At 60.7% G+C, this 13,621-nt stretch overlaps 1 protein-coding gene across 1 annotated transcript in view; it reads right to left on the reverse strand.

Annotated features, from left to right (window-relative positions):
• Positions 1–1,694: 1,694 nt before the first annotated feature.
• The window catches only part of ANTXR1 (ANTXR cell adhesion molecule 1), a 162,990-nt gene continuing 151,063 nt past the window's right edge, over positions 1,695–13,621 (reverse strand). Inside the window, exon 18 of the mRNA XM_064175602.1 lies at positions 1,695–1,979. Within this exon, the coding sequence (XP_064031672.1) occupies positions 1,695–1,979 (285 nt within the window). The remainder of the gene's footprint in view (positions 1,980–13,621) is intronic.

Below are 13,621 nucleotides of genomic sequence, written 5' to 3' on the forward strand. Positions count from 1 at the left end.
CCTGCTCCTGGCACTGTGTTGCCAGGGCAGGTTTGCCAGAGGGTGCAAGGTGTGAGCAGGCAGTGTGTGTGTGGGGGAGGGGGGGGGGGGTCCCGTGGAGGTGAGGAGAAGCACAGAGAAATGCAACCAGTGCATTTCTGGGGAGGCTGAGTCCCATCTGGCATCTTCTGTGTGATGAGTTTGGCCTTAGCCAACAGCTGCTGAGAGCAAGCAAACTGCTCCTCGTCGGCACCAGCTGGGAAGGCTCCTGCTGCTCAGGCAGGAAAGGGAAGCAAAGGGGAACAGGTCCACGTGGCAGGAGGGGCAGGGCAAAACAATGCAAGGTAGAGACAACCCAGAAAGGCAGCAGTGGTCCCGAGGCCACAGTGGCACTGGCAAGGTGCAGTGGTGCCCAGGCCACAGAGGCAGTGACAAGGTGCAGTGATGCCCATGCCACAGTGGCAGTGACAAGGTGCAGTGATACCCATGCCACAGGGGCAGTGAGAAGGTGCAGTGGTGCCCAGGCCACAGTGGCAGTGACAAGGTGCAGTGATACCCATGCCACAGGGGCAGTGAGAAGGTGCAGTGGTGCCCAGGCCACAGTGGCAGTGACAAGGTGCAGTGATACCCATGCCACAGTGGCAGTGACAAGGTGCAGTGGTGCCCATGCCACAGGGGCACTGACAAGGTGCAGTGGTGCCCATGCCACAGGGGCACTGACAAGGTGCCCAAGCAGGCTGGGCTGGGCTGGACTGGCTGCACCTGCCCTGCCCCCCTCTGGATGCAGAGGCTGCCCTCTGCGATGGGCATGGGCACTGAAAGGCACTGCTGGACTGCAGAGCTGTTAGCTGGGTGGGCACACTGAGCCCAAGCCGAACGCAGAGGCTCTGCTGTCGGTCACAGCCTTCCTTTGCTCCCTCCTCATGACCACCTCTGCCCCCTGGGAGTGCTGAATGCTGCCCCCACTTATTCCTTGTCCTCGGGGGGATGTGCCCTGGGACATGCCAGCTGCTCTTCCTGATTTCCCTGCTGGCACTCCACTTGCAGTCACCTGCCCTGCCACATGCCAACAGACACCACAGACCTACCCCTTGCTCCTTTCTGGACCCCCCCTGCGATGCCAACACCTCCCCTCCCGCAGCTTGAGGGGCGTGGAGCAGCTGCCTGGCACCGGCTCCTCGCAGGCTGAGGAGGGTTTCTGTGCCTGCAGAGCTGCTGCTGGCACCGGTGGGTGAGATGTGGGCAGCTCTGTGCCACACCTCGAGTCTTGCACCCCGGAGTCCCTCCGCGCTGGTGTCTCCAGGCAGCCTGCGGGAGGTCTGCGCTCGGAGGAGTCCTTCGCAGCCCTTCCCCGGGGGGAAGCCTTCCCGGAGGGCTCTGGCTCTGGTCACTCATCCTTCTATTGCCTCAAGGCATCCTGGAGTCGTCGTGGCGAGGCAGGGGGAAGGGACAGGGGCGAAGAGGGGGAGAGCCTTGCAGAAAGGGACCTCGAGCGGTTTGCAGTCTCTCGGCTTCTCCTGCTGGCAGAGTCTGGGTGGCACTGATGCCCGACGGGGCTGGCAGCGGGAGGCAGCTGAAGGGGAGGGGGCTGGTTCTGTGCCCCCTCGGCTGGTTGTCTCTCTGCCTGCCTCTGCCCCCCCCGCGGCTGGCCCTGCCCCAGTGCTGCTGCAGAGCCTCTGGGCGCTCCCGCAGGAGCCGGCAGCGAGGCCACCTGCCTAGGCGGTGGGGCGGGGAGGGGGCCGGGAGGGGGGGGGGGCCCTGCTGGGGGGGGGCGCCTGGGGCGGGGGGGGGGAGCGGGGGGAGCGGGGGGAGCGTGGAGGATGGGGAGGGGGTGTGGGGGGGTGGGCGAGCTGGGGGGGGGGGGGGGTGTAGATGGGAGCGGGGGGCAGGGGATTGTAGCTGGGGGCCGGGGGCGGGGGCGAGGCAGGGTAGGCGTTGTTGAGGGGGTACTTGGGGGGGGCCTCCGAGTTCTTCACCCTGGTGAAATTGATGCAGCGGCCCTGGAACGGCAGAGAGCAGGGAGAGAAAGCAGAGTCAGCGATGGGGGCACAGCCGGGGGGGGGGGCTGGGGGCTCCCTGCACGGCAGGCAGCAGCTGGGCACAGCTTCGCTGCCTCTCCCTCGGGCAGATGCCCTAAGGACAGGTCCTGTGCTGGGTGACCAAGAGCTTAACCGCCGCCGGCAGCTGCCGCAGGGCAGGAGGCTGAAACCCTCCCGGGCTGCGCTCAGCATCTTTAAAGGCAGCATCGAGAGCACTGCGAGGCAGGCGCTGGAAGGGCTGGCAGCAGGCAGCCGGGGGGGGGTGGGGCTGGTGTCTGAGCAGGGCACGGCCCCCGGTGCCTGCTGCTGCCTCCTGCCAGACCTCAGCGTTCAATTTCCAGCTTGGATGGAAGCATCAGAGAGGGGCTCAGGTTGGAGGGGAGCTCAGAGGTCTCCGCGCCCAGGGACACCTCTCCCCCTGCTGCTGCTCAGGGACAGCCACAGGGACAAAACCTCCTCCAATTAGCCAGCAGGACCCTGGCTAAAGCTCCAGGGAGGGCACTCTGCAGGTTCTCTGTCTCTGTTGCACTCTGTCACAGCTCCACATCTGCCCTGGCCCATGTGGAGTGGCTCAGGCTGGAAGGGAGCTCAGAGCTCATCTCCTCCCAACCCTCACACCATGCCCAGGGACACCTCTCAGCTACACTCAGCTGCTCCAGGCCTCACCCAGCCTGGCCCTCAACACCCCCAGGCGGGAGGCAGCCAGAGCCTCCCTGGGCAGCCTGTGCCAGGCTCTCACCAGCCTCACACTCAGCAGCTTCTGCCTCAGCTCCACTCTCAGCCTGCTCTGCCTCAGCTCCAAACCATTGCCCTTGGCCTGGCTCAGGCTCCCTCAGCAGAAGTCTCTCTGCAGCCTTCCTGCAGGCTCCCTCCAGGCTCTGGCAGCAGCTCTGAGCTGCCCCTGGAGCCTTCTCCCCTGCAGGCTGCACCCCCCCAGCTCCCTCAGCCTGTGCTCCCAGCAGAGCTGCTGCAGCCCTGGCAGCACCTTTGTGGCCTCCTCTGGCCTCCCCCAGCAGCTCTGTGCCCTTCTCATGCCCTGTGCACCTTCACAGCCTCTTGGCTTCTGTGTCCTGTTTGCAGCCATCCCCCAGCAGGCAGGAGAGAAGGTTTCAGTTCAGTGAGTTCCTTGCTCAGGCTCTCTCCTGAAATCCATCCCTCCCTGCTCAGGATGTACTTCTTCTCTCCCAGTGCTCCTCAGGAGCCCACAAAGTGCTTTTCCTGCTCTCTGGTGCTAAGCTACAGTTTGGTGTACATTTTTAAACAGAACCTTTGCCCTCTGAGCTGTTCTAAATTCATTCCCACCCCCCCCTTAAATTCCACCTGCAAAAGCTCCCACTGTAAATACCCAAACGTCAGCAGCAGCAATCTCCTTCCCTGCCTTCATTCCTTCAGCTATGAAGTCATCCCAGAAGGCACCAGAGGATTCCTGGGTCCAGGCCTTTGTTTTTGGACTTCATTTTCCTGCTTTCCTCTCCCAAAGTCAATGTTTTTCCTAGGGAAAAAATGCCAACTGGAGCAGTGAGCTGGAGCAGCTCCGGGGGGGGAGGGGAAGGAGGGGAGGCAGAGCTCAGTGCCTTCTGTGGGCAAATGCTCTGCAGAAGAGGGACCCAAAGTGGAGGGAGGTGTTGGTAGGGGGATGCTGGAGAAGGGCTGGGCAGGATGAGAGCCTGGCAGGATGGCAGCAAGACCAGGCTGAGGCTGGGGCTCAGGAGAGACTTCTGCCCTGGAAGGGCTCCCAGATGCTGAGGGGAGGTTGGGGTGAGGAGGGGGCAGCCTCTGCTGCTGGGGGGCAAGGGACAGCAGCAGAGGGGATGGCTCCAAGCTGCCCAGGGCAGGCTCAGGCTGGAGCTCAGGAAATATTTCTGCCCTGAAAGGGATCCCAAAGCTTGGCACAGGCTGCCCAGGGCAGTGCTGGAGGAGGCAGTGTGGGTGGTTTGGGGAGCACAGGGCCAGGGAACCTCTGAGGCACTGAGACAGAGCAGCAGAGAGGGAGACACAAACCTGCAGCAGAAGGGCTGAGAGTGGTGCTGAGCTCAGAGCCCTCACTGCAGGCAGGACACTGAGGGGCTGGAGCCAGAGCAGGGCAAGGAGGCTGGAGAAGGGCCTGGGGCAGCTGGGGGTGAGGAGGTGCTGAGGGATGGGGATCCCAGCACTGCCCTGGGCAGCCTGGGCCAAGGTTTAGAAACCTTTCCAGGGCAGAAATATTTCCTGAGCCCCAGCCTGAGCCTGCCCTGGGCAGCTTGGAGCCATTCCCTCTGCTGCTGTCCCTTGCCCCCCAAGCAGCAGAGGCTGCCCCCTCCTCATTCCATCCTCCCCTCAGGGTCTGGGAGCCCTTCCAGAGCAGGGCAAGGAGGCTGGAGAAGAGCCTGGAGCAGCTGGGGGTGAGCAGGGGCTGAGGGTGCTGGGGGGCGGGGGGGTGTCAGGCTGAAGAAGAGAAGGCTGAGGGAGGCCTCTCTGCTCTCTGCAGCTCTATGAAGGGAGGTAGGAGCAAGGAGGGAGCAGCCTCAGCTCCTTGGGGGCAAGGGACAGCAGCAGAGGGGATGGCTCCAAGCTGCCCAGGGCAGGCTCAGGCTGGAGCTCAGGAAATATTTCTGCCCTGGAAGGGTTTCTAAACCTTGGCACAGGCTGCCCAGGGCAGTGCTGGGGTCCCCATCCCTGGGGGTGTTCCAGCAGGCTGTGGAGCTGTGCTGAGGGCCATGGCTTAGTGGTGACCCTGCAGTGCTGGGTGGAGGAGCCTGGAGGTGTCTTCCCTCTGCATGGCTCAGCCCTGCCCTCCTGCCAGCAGGAGGAACTCTGCCTTCAGCTCAGCATCTCCTCCAGAATTAGGCTCCAAGGCAGAGACCCAGGCAGAGACCAATGCAGCAGCCATGAGTGGCTGAGTCCTGCCCCCAGTGCTGCTGTCCCCAGAGCTGCTGGGGGAGGCCAGAGGAGGCCACAAAGGTGCTGCCAGGGCTGCAGCAGCTCTGCTGGGAGCACAGGCTGAGGGAGCTGGGGAGGTGCAGCCTGCAGGGGAGAAGGCTCCAGGGGCAGCTCAGAGCTGAGAAGCCTGCAGGAAGGCTGCAGAGAGACTTCTGCTGAGGGAGCCTGAGCCAGGCCAAGGGCAATGGTTTGGAGCTGAGGCAGAGCAGGCTGAGAGTGGAGCTGAGGCAGAAGCTGCTGAGTGTGAGGGTGGTGAGAGCCTGGCACAGGCTGCCCAGGGAGGCTGTGGCTGCCTCCTGCCTGGGGGTGTTGAAGGTTGGATTAGAGCTTAAGCAGCTGAGTGTAGCTGAGAGGTGTCCCTGGGCATGGCAGGGGTTGGAGTGGATGAGCTCTGAGCTCCCTTCCAGCCTGAGCCATTCCATGACTCTGAACACTCCCCTGGGGATGCCCCTCCTGGAGGTCCAATGCTCTCCAGGGGGGATTTGTCCTACAGGAGGACAAGAAGCAGGAGGAAGAGGAGAAGAGGCTTGGCCACAGCTCCCTGCACCTCCCTGGGTGTAACAGCAGCAGCAGGAAGATGCTGTCCGGGGCCAAGATGCCAACAGCAAATGAAGTGCCCAAGTGGGCAACCTTCCCTGCAGAGCATCCCAGCAGCTCTGAAAGGCAAAGGAAGCCCTGAGCAGAGCAGAGCAGAGCAGGGCAGAGCAGAGCAGAGCCTCCTCCCAGAGCAGAGTGCAGCTGAGAGGTGTCCCTGGGCACGACAGGGGAGTTGGAGTGGATGAGCTCTGAGCTCCCTTCCAGCCTGAGCCATTCCACATGGGTCAGAGCAGATGTGGAGTTGTGATAGAGTGCAACAGAGACAGAGAATCTGCAGAGCCTCCTCCCAGGGCAGCCCTGGGGCTGTTTGCTCCCCGGGCTGGTGGCTCAGCTTTAACAGCCTTTTAATGCACTCTGCTGTGATCTAAAGTCAATATCGTGGGGCAGAGCCTGCAGAGGGGGTGGAGGCCTGAGCCCAAGAACAACCAACTCTGCTCAGAGCATCGACCCCCTGAGAATGTTTTCCTTGCTCTGGTTCCACATCTCCTGCAAGGCAGCTGCAGGAGGCTCAGGCTCTGCTTTGCACCACTGCTTTGCTTTGCTTTGTTTCTGTTGAGAAGAGATCAAACCTGATGGGACAGCAACAGCCCAGGGAGCCCAGCCAGAGAGCAAGCACTCTGCCACTGCTGTTCTGTGTGGAGAGGTTGTCTGTCTGGATGCTCCAGGGGTGAGGTTATGGAGCTGCTGATCCAGATGGAACTGAGCACCACCCTAAGAGCAGTCAAGAGGATGCAGCACAGCCCAGAAATATCTGGGTTTGGGGCTGGGGCAGGGCTAAAGCCTTCAGAATGGGCAAGAGGCCTCATCCTGTGCATCCTGGGCACAGGCACTGCTTTGCCAGGGAGCCTGCCTGGGGTAGGGAGCACAGAATCAATCAGTCAGGGCTGGCAGAGACCACAAGGATCAGCCAGTCCCAGTGCTTGCTGCATGGACACGGAGCCAGAGGCAGCCCTGGTCCTGCAGAGCTCACACTGGGTGGGGAGGAACAGGATCCACCTCTGCCTCTGTTCCACCTCTGCTCAGGTGCAGCCTGCACACAGCTGTGCTGAGGAGCTGCCAGCAGCCTGAGTGCTCCTCCTGAGAGCACAGGGTTGGTGCTGCAGGGTTCTGCTTCCACTGAGGAGCTCTGTGCTGGAGCAGCCACCTCAGGTGAACAGCAAAGCATCACAGCATCAGTCAGGGCTGGAAGGGACCCCAAGGCTCAGCCAGCTCCAACCCCCTGCCATGGGCAGGGACACCTCACACCAGAGCAGGCTGTGCACAGCCTCAGCCAGCCTGGCCTGAAACACCTCCAGGCATGAGGCTTCCACCACCTCCCTGGGCAGCCCCTGCCAGGCTCTCAGCACCCTCCTGCTGAACAACTTCTTCCTAACATCCAGGCTGAATCTCCTCATTTCCAGCTCTGTTCCATCCCCCCCAGTCCTATCCCTCCCTGGCAGCCTAAACAGTCCCTCCCCAGCTCTCTTGCAGCCCCCTTCAGATCCTGCAAGGCCACAAGAAGGTCACCTCAGAGCCTTTTCCTCTCCAGCCTGCACAGCCCCAACTGCCTCAGTCTCTCTTCACCTTCTGTGTTTCTGTGCTCCAGAGCCTCCCTGGGCAACCTGTGCCAAGGTCTCACCACCCTCAACCTGTGCCAGTGTCTCACCACCCTCAACTTGTACCAGGGTCTCACCACCCTCAACCTGTGCCAACATCTCACCACCTTCAACCTGTGCCAGGGTCTCAGCACCCTCAACCTGTGCCAACATCTCAACACCCTCCACCTGTGCCAGTGTCTCAGCACCCTCAACCTGTGCCAACATCTCAACACCCTCCACCTGTGCCAGTGTCTCAGCACCCTCAACCTGTGCCAACATCTCACCACCCTCAACCTGTGCCAAGGTCTCAGCACCCTCAAATCTGTGCCAGTGTCTCAGCACCCTCAACCTGTGCCAACATCTCACCACCTTCAACCTGTGCCAGGGTCTCAGCACCCTCAAACCTGTGCCAGTGTCTCAGCACCCTCAACCTGTGCCAACATCTCACCACTTTCAACCTGTGCCAGGGTCTCAGCACCCTCAACCTGTGCCAACATCTCACCACTTTCAACCTGTGCCAGGGTCTCAGCACCCTCAAACTTGTGCCAACATCTCACCACCCTCAACCTGTGCCAACATCTCACCACCCTCAACCTGTGCCAGTCTCTCCCCACCCTCACTGCCAAGAACTTGATGTGCTCTCTGCATGCTGCTCTTCCTCCCCAGCTGCAAGGCTCTACCATCTTTGCTCAGCTCTCCAATCTGTCCAGCACTTGCTGGATGGCAGCACAGCCTGGCAGGACATCAACCACTGCTCCCAGTTTGCTATCATCAGTCAAACTGGCTGAGGCTTCCCTCCAGCTCCTCATCCAGCTGGATCCAGCTCTGACCCCCCACCCCCCACCTCCTCTGGGGAACACTTCCAGCTGCAGTTGGGGCTCTGCAGCCTGGAAAGGAGAAGACTTCCAGGAGAGCTTGGAGTGGCCTTGCAGGAGCTGAAGGGAGCTGGGGAGGGACTGTTGAGAAGGGCTGGGGATGGCAGGAGGAGGAAGAGGAGGAATGGGTTTGAAGTGGCAGAGGTTAGGTTGAAAGTGGATGTGAGGAAGAAGTGAGGGTGGTGAGAGACTGGCAGAGGTTGAAGGTGCTGAGACCCTGGCACAGGTTGAGGGTGGTGAGACCCTGGCACAGGCTTCCCAGGGAGGTTGTGGAGCACAGAAGCACCCAATGTGATCAAAGATCACATTGGGTGCTTCTGTGCTCCACAACCTCCCTGAAGAGGTGTTCAGGACCAGGCTGGATGAGGCTTTGAGTGACCTGTTCTAGTTGGAACTGGCACCTAAACCATTCTATGACTCTGCACCATTGGTGCCAACCCTCTGGGCTCTGTCATTGAGCCAGATACAGTCCCAGGCAGAACCCCAGGATGGGCTGGGTTGGAAGGCACCTCCAGAGCTGACTGCAAAGGTGCTGAGCAGACCCCAGCTGCACATTGGTATGTGGGCAGCAGGGTGAGGGAAGTGATCCTGCCCCTCTGCTCCATCTGGAGTACTGCATCCAGTCCTGGAGCCCCTGGGACAAGAGGGAAGGTGTCCAGAGAAGGGTCAAGAGGATGGGCAGAGAGCCACTGCCCTGCCAGCCTCTGCCCCTTGCTAGCTCTGAGCCAGCCCAGCTGGGGAACCTACTCAGAAGCAGCCAAACTCCTCCCAGACCCCAGCCCAGCCTGGGGAAGAGCTGCTGCAGGCTCCCACCCTGCCACATTCCAGCGTGGGAATGAGATTCACAGCCTCAGGCTTCGGCTCATGCCCACGCTGGGGCTCCTGGCGGTGAGTGGGCACTGGGATGGCAGCAGCCAGCGCTGAGGGCCTCAGCAGGAGCTGGCCCTGGGCAGCTGAGGTCGTGGGCAGGATGCCACTGCCAGGAAGCCCTGCGGGTCCCTGCCCTCGGCCTTCGGCAAGGAGGTGTCTGCTGCTGCAGTGAGGCTGCTTGGCACAGCAACGCCACTGCTTGGCACAGCAACGCCCCCGCCTGGTACAGCAATGCTACTGCCTGGCACAGCAACGCCCCCGCCTGGTACAGCAATGCTACTGCCTGGCACAGCAATGCTACTGCCTGGCACAGCAATGCCACTGCTTGGCACAGCAACGCCACTGCCTGACACAGCAACGCCACTGCTTGGCACAGCAACGCCCTCGCCTGGTACAGCAACGCCCCCACCTGGTACAGCAATGCTACTGCCTGGCACAGCAATGCCACTGCTTGGCACAGGAATGCCACTGCCTGACACAGCAATGCCACTGCGTGGCACAGCAACACCACTGCCTGGCACAGCAATGCTACTGCCTGGCACAGCAACTCCACTGCTTGGCACAGCAACGCCACCACCTGGCACAGCAACGCCACTGCCTGGCACAGCAATGCCACCACCTGGCGCAGCAACGCCACTGCCTGGCACAGCAATGCCACTGCTTGGCAGCAGGCTGCAGCCTGTCAGCTGAGGGCTGGGCACAGAGGCCTGCTGGGTGAGAGGGGCAGGGAGAGCAGCTCGGAGCATGAAGCTCCTTCTCCTGGCAGCCCCTGCCCGGGCAGCTCCTGCAGGGCGATGCTGAGCTGCGCTCTGGGGGGCAAGGAGGAGCCTCCAGGAGCTGCTGCAGGCAGTGAGCTGGGGAGCAGCCCTCTGGGTGCAGTTTGTCTTTGGGCAAAGCAGGCAGAGAGTGGTCAGGACAGGATCTGCCATGATCAGAGAAGCTGGGGAGGCACTTTTGAGGCTGTGAGGGAGTGCCAGGACTGGGGGGGATGGAGCAAAGGTGGAGGTGGGGAGAGTGAGGCTGGAGGTGAGGAGGAAGTTGTTGAGCAGGAGAGTGGTGAGAGCCTGGCAGGGGCTGCCCAGGGAGGTGGTTGAGGCCCCATGGCTGGAGGTGTTTGAGGCCAGGCTGGCTGAGGCTGTGTGCAGCCTGCTCTAGGGTAGGGTGTCCCTGGGCATGGCAGGGGGTTGGCACTGCCTGATCCTTGTGCTCCCTTTCAGCCTTGAGTGATTCTATGATGGAGATGTACTGGGGAGTCATAACAGCAGGCATCAGGACAGGTTGGGGCTGCCCTGCTGGAAAGCAGCTCCCTGGAGAAAGACCTTGGAGTGCTGGTGGGCAGCAAGTGCTGCATGGAGAGCAAAGTGCCCTTGGGGCCAAGAGAGCCAATGGCATCCTGAGGGGCATCAGGAAAAGTGTGGGCAGCATCCTTCCCTTTCCCTTAGGATGGGACTGAGCATCCTTCCCTTTCCCTTAGGATGGGACTGAGCATCCTTCTCTTTCCCTTAGGATGGGACTGAGCTTCCCTTTCCCTTAGGATGGATCTGTGCATCCTTCCCTTTCCCTTAGGATGGGACTGAGCATCCTTCTCTTTCCCTTAGGATGGATCTGTGCATCCTTCCCTTTCCCTTAGGATGGGACTGAGCATCCTTCCCTTTCCCTTAGGATGGATCTGTGCATCCTTCCCTTTCCCTTAGGATGGATCTGTGCATCCTTCCCTTTCCCTTAGGGTGGATCTGAGCATCCTTCTCTTTCCCTTAGGATGGGACTCAGCATCCTTCTCTTTCCCTTAGGATGGGACTGAGCATCCTTCCCTTTCCCTTAGGATGGGACTGAGCATCCTTCCCTTTCCCTTAGGGTGGATCTGAGCATCCTTCTCTTTCCCTTAGGATGGGACTGAGCATCCTTTTCTCCCTTAGGATGGAACTCAGCATCCTTCTCTTTCCCTTAGGATGGGACTGAGCATCCTTCCCTTTCCCTTAGGGTGGGACTGGGCATCCTTCTCTTCCCTTTAGGATGGAACTGAATATCCTTCTCTCCCTTAGGATGGAACTCAGCATCCTTCTCTTTCCCTTAGGATGCAAGTAGCACTTTTAAGAGCTTTCTGCAATCCAGACCCGAGTTTGGTCCTGATTTGCCCTTGCAAGCACAGGCAGGCATGGGGGCAGCAACACTGCCCAGGTCCTGTGCTGCTCTGGGTAGCCTTGGAGCTTCCACAGAGCTGCAGTGGTCAAGGCCAGGTCAGACTCTGGCTCAGGGCAGTCTGCCTTGAAGAGGTCTGAGCTCCACCCCAGCGTCCAGCTCTTGTGCTCAGCTCTTTCTGCCTGCACCTCTGGCAGTGAAGGAACAGCTGTGCTAGAAGACATCTCAACCTTGCTTCCAGGCCATGAACAGAGGAGAGGCAAGGAGGAGGGATTGTCTGAGGACACCCAGAGCAGGGAGACTGGAATCTGAGCCTCAGTCCCCACATTACCCACTGAGCATCTCTGGATTGCAAATGCCTTAGTCACTGCCCTGCAGCCACTGCCTGCCTGCAGAGCAGCCTGGCCCCCAGGGCAGGAGGTGTCTGGTGCCCAGGAAGCTGCCTGGGCCACAGCAGGGCAGCAGCAACAATTACTCAACAGGAGCTGAGTCCACATCTCCTGGGCAGCAGGGAGCTGCCTGATGTGCTGGCAGGGCACACAGCACTGCTGATAGCAAGCAGCATGAGGCAAGCCTGGGCTGCAGGCCAGGCCTTGTCAGGCTGCACAGCAAGCAGAGAAGCCTCTCAGCTGTCCTCCAGCTGCCTGTTGTGTGCCAGCCACTGGGGGAGCAAAGGTGCCCAAGCAACAGCATCCAGAGTCTGAAACCTTCCTTCTGTTCCTCGGGACAGAGAAGGAAGGAGGCTTTGAGAACAGCTCCTCCTGGTAGCCCTCAGGCATATTGGATGCTCACAGGCTCCTGGCTGCAGATCTCAGTTTCCTCTTCACCAGCTCTGGGGTTTGCCTGAGAGGGTTGAGCATTGTCTAGGCTGAGAATGCAGCAGGGGCTGGGTTTGGAATCTGGAGGCTCCCTCTGGGGCTGCTGCTCACTGCAGGACACTTCACTGATCACTGCTCCCTAATGCCCAGCTCGGGGGTTGGTCTCTTCTCCCAAGGAATGAGAAACAGGATGAGAGGTAATGGCCCTAAGTGGCCCCAGGGGATGTTTAGGTTGGACATGAGGAAGAATTTCTTCACAGAAAGGGATCAGTGCTGGGCACAGTCCTGGTCAGTGACTTCACTGATGATCTGGAGCAGGGCATTGAGTCCCCCAGCAGTGAGTTTGCAGCTGGCACCAAGCTAGGAGCAGCTGTGGAGCTGCTGGGGGGTAGCAGAGCCCTGCAGAGGGACCTGGCCAGGCTGCATGGGTGGGCAGAGGCCAAGGGGATGAGACTGAACAAGGCCAAGTGCAGGGTTCTGCACTTTGGCCACAACAACCCCAAGCAGCTCCAGGCTGGGGACTGAGTGGCTGAGAGCAGCCAGGCAGAGAGGGACCTGGGGGTGCTGGCAGAGAGGAGCTGCAGAGGAGGCAGCAGTGCCCAGGTGGGCAGCAGAGCCAATGGCATCCTGGGCTGGCTCAGGAGCAGTGTGGGCAGCAGGACAAGGGAGGTTCTTGTGCCCCTGTGCGCAGCACTGCTCAGGCCACCCCTGCAGTGCTGTGTCCAGCTCTGGGCTCCTCCATTGCAGAGAGATGCTGAGGTGCTGGAAGGTGCCCAGAGCAGGGCAGCAAGGCTGGGGAGGGGCCTGGAGCACAGCCCTGTGAGGAGAGGCTGAGGGAGCTGGGGGGGTGCAGCCTGCAGCAGAGAAGACTCAGGGCAGAGCTGATTGCTGCCTGCAGCTGCCTGCAGGGAGGCTGTAGCCAGGTGGGGTTGGGCTCTGCTGCCAGGCAGCCAGGGACAGAAGAAGGGGACACAGCCTGAAACTGTGCCAGGGGAGGTCTAGGCTGGGTGTGAGGAGGAAGTTGTTGTCAGAGAGAGTGATTGGCACTGGAATGGGCTGCCCAGGGAGGTGGTGCAGTGCCCATGGCTGGAGGTGTTGCAGCCAAGCCTGGCTGGGGCACTGAGTGCCATGGTCTGGTTGGTTGGGCAGGGCTGGGGGCTAGGCTGGGCTGGAGGAGTTTGGAGCTCTCTGCCAACGTGGTTAAGTCTATGATTCTATGCCAAAGCCTGGCTCAGGCTGCCCGGGGCTGTGCCCACCCCTGGAGGGGTTTCAAAGCTGTGGAGATGTGGTTTAGAGGTGCCCTGGCAGTGCTGCGTTAATGCTTGGGCTTGACGACCTTAAAAGGTCTTTTCCAGCCTCAATGCTTCTCTGGCTCTGTGAGCCACCTCCTGGGGAGCTGGTGGGAGGTGACTCAGACATCCCAAAGCTGCATTTCAATGCCTGCTTCGAATGCAAAGCAGGGAACCAACTCCCACACTTCTGCTGTGCAGGGGAGGGGAGAACCTGCCAAATGTGCCAACTTCAGCTGGGCCAACTGAATGGATGTCTGCCAGTGCCTGACTGGGGGGGTCTCAGGCTGGATTCACCTGGAATGACATCACCTGGCAGCTCTGGCACTGCTGGGAGAGAGCACAAACTGCTGGCTGGGGTCTGGAAGTGGTCAGCAGCATCCAGGGGCTCAGCCATGGATGCTCAAAGGCAAACACTCAGCTCCCTCCTTCTGTTCACACGAAGGAAGGAACAAATCTCCCAAGAGCAGTTTGCCCTCACAGAAGGTCCAAGAGACACAGAATGAGACAATGGTTTGG

The sequence above is a fragment of the Pogoniulus pusillus genome, chromosome 42 (genome assembly GCF_015220805.1).
Source record: "Pogoniulus pusillus isolate bPogPus1 chromosome 42, bPogPus1.pri, whole genome shotgun sequence".
Taxonomy (NCBI): domain Eukaryota; kingdom Metazoa; phylum Chordata; class Aves; order Piciformes; family Lybiidae; genus Pogoniulus; species Pogoniulus pusillus.